Source organism: Propithecus coquereli, unplaced genomic scaffold (assembly GCF_000956105.1).
Source record: "Propithecus coquereli isolate 6110/MARCELLA unplaced genomic scaffold, Pcoq_1.0 Scaffold4, whole genome shotgun sequence".
In the NCBI taxonomy this organism is placed as follows: Eukaryota; Metazoa; Chordata; class Mammalia; order Primates; family Indriidae; genus Propithecus; species Propithecus coquereli.
In genome coordinates, this window is record NW_012149729.1 from 4625421 (window position 1) to 4632348 (window position 6928).

Consider the following 6928-nt stretch of genomic DNA (forward strand, 5'->3'; position numbering starts at 1 on the left):
CTGAAAACAAAAATAAACTCCAAAATAAAATAAAATTGGAAAGTCATTTCAAAAACAAATTTTTTAAATAATACTAACTTCTCAAATCCAGTGTAGAGCTTTTAGCTAAATGAAATTGGCATCTCATTAATGTTCATTATAATATCTATATTCAATCATATAGACAGCATAGCATTAACATTAAAATTACTGATATCTCATGAAATACACCAAAATTTTAAAGTATATTTCCTTTTAATATTTCTCCCTTTACTTCCTCTTAACATAGAATGCTCATTTTTATTCTAATTTCAAGTCATGACAGTGATTTGCACTACCCAATTGTCCTTAATAATGATTTCAAATGACAAAAAGACAACAACACACAAAAAAGAAAACGTCTTTGATAAGGAATAAGCACCTACACTGCTAAGGTATTCTGTATTGTCTTCATGATCTGTCACAAAATTACCGACAGGATACAAGGGAAATATAAGCAGGAATATAGATTTTCATTAATTCATTCATTAAAATGTACCAGTATGTCTTCAAAAAAATATATGAAACTAAATCAAAATCCTAAGTCATTGTATTCCACTTTAGCATAATTTCTTAATTAACTTAGCCAAAAATTCTTCCCATATAAAATATTCCTTTAGTTGGCCATATGACAACATGAAAAATTCTGAACACCATAATATGTCTAATAAAATTAGGTTGACTTTAACCACAATGTCACTTAAAGAAGCCAATTAAATTAGCTAGAAACACAAAACTTAAAGAGTAGTCTTGGGAATAACTTTTTTCTTACAGCCATTAGCAAATCCTATTGAACTGATTTCCTACGCAAGAATAGCAACATAAACCTGAAGAAAAGGCACTAACATTACTCCCTGGTTTATCTAAGAACTCATAAAAGTAAAAGGCTCTAACCATTTTATTTTATTAGATTCTCTAATATGTAAAGTGCTGCTACTTTTCTGCAGTTTGATTAACATTATTAATCATTTAACACCTTTCCTTTTTCCTACCTTATAAAAAAAATCTTAATTCTAGCCGGAGAAGTCTATTTTTAAAAACACATGAATTTAGAATATGTCCCTTAGGTTGCAAAACGTCATTACCCCCAAATAAAAGAATTCACAAAAGAACTCTAGAAGGAAATTAGGACCCAAAATTTTATAATGCAACCAGCGTTTGATGACCATCAATCTTACCAGATACTGCTCTATCTTCTATGTGCATTTAATGGGCGTGGGCCCATTGCCTGATGGGATCTGTAGCTTCTAAAAAAAAAAATGTGTGGATGACAGTCGTTTGCTTCTTTTTTTGAAACTATGAACCTTGAGTTTTAAATATGTTGCAAATACCATTCCACTGCATATTTTGGAATTGATCAGTTTCAGCCCTGATATTCTAAAACACTGCATAACCTATCAGCCATAATTAAAGTACATATATATGAATATGTGCATACACATTGTAAAATTCTTTGATAATTATATCTACCACCTATGTTTTACAGTGTTGTAAAATAACACTTATGGGTCTTACAGGGAAAACGGACACCATAAGTATGTATTCATGTGAAAATAATACTTCAAATGTACATGGAAACTTTTCATTTGACTGCACTGAAGCACTTTCTAGACATTTCAATATACGTCATACATATTCGTATCTTTATTTGGGCATAAATTTTGTTTTTCATTGTCATAATATTTTTATATACTCATACAGATATTTGTCAATATTTTGCTATATTCAGGAATTCTACAATTTGTATAGTTATCACTTTCACACATCAATAATCAACATTTGTCAGCAACTCCCTAGTTCTTCAGTCTCTGTATCATACCCATTTCACAGATCAAGAGTTTTTCCAAACCATTTAGATAATGCTTTTCTAAATCCATTTAGGAAAGAGAAAAAATTATTTCCTCTAAATCATCGTGTAACCTTAATGGGTCCATAATCACCTCACCCATAACCAACCTCCACCCCATTTCCCTTGAGGGCACCTACCCTAGTGTTGTCATGGTGACAATGGTGTACCAGAAGGCTGCAGGGATGCTAGTGAACTTGCTGGCCGAAGACCCCTTCTCTGCGTAGAACATTACTGTAGCAAAAATGATGATAGCCATGGTGAGAGAGAAGAGCAAGAAGCCCAATTCTGAGGCACAACTCTTCAGTGTGTACCCCAGGATGCGCAGGCCTTGAGAGTGGCGGGAAAACTTAAAGATCCTGAAGACCCGGAAGACTCGGAGTGTAACAAAGGCTCCGCTGACATCCTCATTGTCTGTCATCACCAGCCCAATATAATAAGGCAGGATGGCCACCACATCGATGATACTCATGACACTCCGTACAAAACGGTATCGACTAGGCGCTGCAGCCAGGCGAAGCAAATACTCAACTGTGAAGATCATGACGCAGGCTGTATCCAAGCAGAAGAAGGCCACGGCATACCGCTCCCCACAGGGCAGTTCTTTAATGTGACCTGGGCTCGACCCACATGGCACTGTTTCTACCACATTAGCGATGACTGAGACGGCAATAAAGAACCCCGTAACATAGTAGAATACCAGGGCCATTGTGCTGGTGTGGGGGTTCTCAAACGCCCGCCAGACCCTCTGCCTGGCAGTCATGGTGGGCAGCGCGCTCTCTCCCGTGTTGTCAGTGTCCGCATCGTCCTGTAGACGCTCCGCGTTCTCTCGCCGGCGGTCCTTGTACTCCTCATAACAGCAGTCGCCAATAATTTCTGGGATAAGGCCAAAGAAGGCCAATTCTTCATCATAAGCAGAGATGCACTCATGGCGGGGATAGTGGAGCTTTCCAGTGCGGTAGAAATTCAGGATGTGGCGGAAGATGTCTGGGTCACGATCAAAGAAATATTGCTGAGTCTCTGGATGGTAGAAAAAGTCCCTCTCAGAACTGCCCAGTAGAGTGTCTGGGTAACGTTCCAGGGTGTCCTGCCACGTCTGGAAACGGGTGCCACTCACATTCAGCACAATCAGAGCATCTTGAGTCCTTTTTCTTTCCTGCCTCGGGGGAGCTGGCATGGGCCCCGAGGCCACAGGCATCCACCCAATGGCCGCTGCCCTTGCGAAGGGCAGCCACGCTGCTACACCCGCCGCCATGGTTCCTCGAGGTGGAGGCAAGAAGGGTGACCAGCCTTCTACAGTGGGTCAACCAAAGCAGCCACGATCGCCCACTTCCTCCCGTCAAACAAAATACTACTGGGAAACGTGGCCCAGAGGTCTCACTCCTACTCCAAGGTAGGGCTCCTGGTGAAGTCACAGTTCTCAGAAGGGCAGGTTTCCCTCAAAGACAGGTATTTGGAATAATGACAGAAAAAAAAAAATTGTAACGTCCTAACAATCACTCCCAATAGAACCTAAGTAAACGTCTTCCAGTAGTTGGACTCAGCCACCCTCTGGCACAAATAAGCACACAGGTGATTTCAGATGCAGCAGTTTCTTCAAACAGGTGTCTTTGATTTCTCCCCTGACACAGTCTGGATTATACGGGGTCAGTATATGGAGTGTAAGATAGAGAAGACGAAGAGTAGTCACCCAGTAGTAGTATTCCTCTGACGAATTACGGAACCCTTCCACCTTCCCTTTTCACTCTTTCAAACCTTCCCTTTCCAAGTAGCCCTTCCCGCCAAAGGAGTCAAAAAAAAAAAAAGAAAAGAAAAAGAAAAAGAAAAAGAAAAAACGACCTGTTGTAGCTGAGGAGATGCGGTCACAGCCGCTGCCCCAGGTCTCTCTTTGGGGTCCGGCTGCCGCCTTTACTCCTCTACTCCGTATTTGCCGAGATGGAGGTGGTGTGCAGTGGGCACAGTGGGGGGCGTTAAAATAAATCCTCCTCCCCCACGTCTGCAAACACCCTCTCTGTCTGCCAAAAGCGTTCGCCCAATCGCCCCTTCGCTCTTTTCAAGTTCAGCTCAGGTGCAGCGTGACAGTTACAGAGCCCGGGAGCTGGCAGCCGCCGCCGCCGTGGCGGCAGCAGCATCTGCCTCCGCGCAGAACGCGCCTCGCCCGCGGTACATACCTGGCAAAGTGCGCGCCGGGGCTGAGTTGCATAGAGACTTTCTCCTCGCCGTGCCCCCGGAAAGGGAAAGGGAGAGAGCAGCTCTCGAGCGGCCGAATCCGATGCGCCGAGGGAGCATAAATAAAGCTCAAGCGAGCTCTTCTTCCCCTTCCCCCATCCCTCCGTGCCTCCCTCCTCCTTTTCACCTTCCAAAAGCCAGGCGCAGGCGAGCGAGCAGCAGCAACAAGTTCAAAAGGTGCGGGGGAGGCGAGAACCGAGGGGACTCGCTCCTGCCAAGTTACTGCGCGGCCACGGTGGCGGGGGCCGGGCCGGCGCGGCGCGGGGCTGCGGGGCGGCGCGGCTGCGGGGCGGCGGGGCGGGCGGTGGCGGCGCCGCGGGGCCGGGGCCGGGGCCGGCACGGGCTGTCGTCCGAGCGCGGAGGCAGAAGGCGCTCGGCAGCGCGGGGGCGCGGGAGGGCTGCTCGCTGCTTCCCCGCCAGTGGGTGGTCCTGCATCTCCCCGGGCTCCCCGCGCTGCTCTGCTTGTGCGATCAATAAATAGGGAGAAAATAAATAAATAACCGCGCGCACGCCTCGCCACGCAGGTTAGGAAAGGCGTCTCCTGCCTTTCCCTCGCCTTGACCTTTCTCTGCCCCCTCCCCCTTGCGCTTCTCTCGCTCCACCCCAGCCACCCACCAGCCCCGGCGCAGAATGTCACCGAGGGAGAGCATCCAGGTGCATCTGCCGGGGGAGGAGAGCGAGCCTCGGATGAACAAAGGGAAGCTTCACGCGCCGGGCTGCGGTGGTTTGGTGGAGGAGAGGAGAAAGGGGACCGGTGCCTTGCTTCTGCCTCTTCAGTCCCGGTTCAAGGCGAGCGTGGGAAAACGGGGAGAAAGAGAGCGACAGAAGCTAGCAAGGAGGGTGAGGGGAGCGGAACGCTCAGGAATTGGTTGTCTTCTGGGGGCCACTGGATGGCAAGACCCGCAAAGCCCCGCGGCGGGATTTTTAAGTGCCTTTTCCTTCCTTCCTTTTTATTTTTTTTTCAAACCAGACGTTAACGTTGCAGGGGTTACTATGTCATCTATCCAACTTGCCGAAAAGTCAGGCAGTCTCCTCGGTCTAGGTCTTGCTACAACTCCTTTGCCCGTCCTTTAGGAATGACAGGAGGATTTGGAACCCTTTTCTAAATGTCAGCGTCAAGGGGCATACGTCTCTGAGTGTGCGCGTCCCCTTCATCCTCTCTGCGCATCGCTGCACATATCTAAAATGGTTAAAGTAGCTAAAGGTGTCCGTTTGAGGGGTAAGTGATATGGAGACAGACAGGAAAATTGTCGCGGCCAACCGTTTTGTTTTTTCGTGTACCCTCCTCCCGCCCACCCCCAGTCATTAGGAATCTTCCTTAAAGCCAAACATAGCATTTACAGCCACTAGATGGCGTGAATGGCGAGAAGTTAAATCTACACCTAAGGTTTGGATGCTTTAGAAAGGTGAAGGATCAAAATTAACTGATCCAGCACAGAATCAGATCACATAAACATCCTTAACCACCACCACCACCACCCTGCCACCCACCTTTTTAATGTTCATAGGAGATACAGTAGTTAGGCTTGAGTCTGCATTTTGATGGATGTAGGATGAGATGTGGAGTTTCCTGTTGAAATGCCTTTGAAAATTAAATCTAGATTACTAAATCGTAATACTCATCATAAGAATAATTAAGAGATTTGGACATAGTAAGGCTTCATCTATGTTGATTAAGAAGAGAAGCTTAATTTCCACCTCAAAGTTACTTTTCAAGGTTTGGTTTGTAAAGTAAGTGGACTGTGACGTACTGTACAGAAATTGACTTTCAAACCCTAGAGATCATAGACATGATGTCTCAACTTTAAAAATCTTAAATGGGATATCATCAAAGAAAATATATGAACTAAAATATAGAGAACAGAAAATAACCATATAAGAAGAAAAAGAAACCTTATAATGTGCAGGATTTTTCGTAGAGATGGAAAGATATTTTTTATTTGTTTACCGATGTAGAAGTGTGGGGAATCCTGTGTTAGTATTTAATGAAGGCAGAGCTAATGCACCATTTGAGGTTGAGGACACGACACAGAACTGAGGACACCTGCTGTTTATCTATTTGAATTAGTCAAAATGAAAGATGCTTGTTAACAAATCTATATAGCCTGCATACCTGAAAACAAACACACAAACAAACATGTTAACTGGGAAATATAAATGACGGGATTACCTACCAATTAATATAAGAAAATTGGCCCTTTCCTAATCCAGAGAATAACATGGCATCATGACAGGTGCTGGGCATAGATTCCAGAGAATGGAGAGCTATGAATATTCTATTAATGCCAATACTGGCATGCTATCCTGTAAAGATGTGGCAAGCAACCTAAATAGAACCTTTAAAACGTCCCTGTAGGAAACTGAAAATTTACAATATAAAAGTAGCAGTTTAACACAAAAAGCCCCAAGTAAGCAAGAACATAATATCTATAGTTTTTCAGGTGTTGTTACCTGGCCTCCCCCACCACCATCAAGCTTCTTGATATAGTGGAAAGAATGTGGGCTGAGAACTTAAAACACATCTAGATTCAAATTCTAGCTTATGAAATTGCCTGTTGGCTTTGTTTCATTTGGCAAATTACTTACTTCTATGATTAGAAATTGTAGATAATGAAACCTAACTTTTTGGGCCTATAGTGAGGATTAAACCAATGTAGTACTGAGCTCATTGAAGATACTCAATGTTAGTTCTTTTTTTTACTTTAAAGCATAATGCTAATGCATTTTATCCAGTCTGTATTTGGAATTTCCACAGATACTTTTGTATACAGTCATGCATCACTTAATGGCTGGAATACATCCTGAGAAATGTGTCTTTAGATGATTTCATTATTG

At 44.1% G+C, this 6928-nt stretch overlaps 1 protein-coding gene across 1 annotated transcript; it reads right to left on the bottom strand.

Moving 5' to 3' along the window:
• Positions 1–1999: 1999 nt before the first annotated feature.
• Positions 2000–3331, bottom strand: LOC105817134 (potassium voltage-gated channel subfamily D member 2). The gene has a single exon (XM_012652765.1). The coding sequence runs from the start codon at positions 3117–3119 to the stop codon at positions 2001–2003; it is 1119 nt and encodes a 372-aa protein (XP_012508219.1). The 5' UTR covers positions 3120–3331; the 3' UTR covers position 2000.
• Between the last annotated feature and the right edge of the window lie 3597 nt (positions 3332–6928).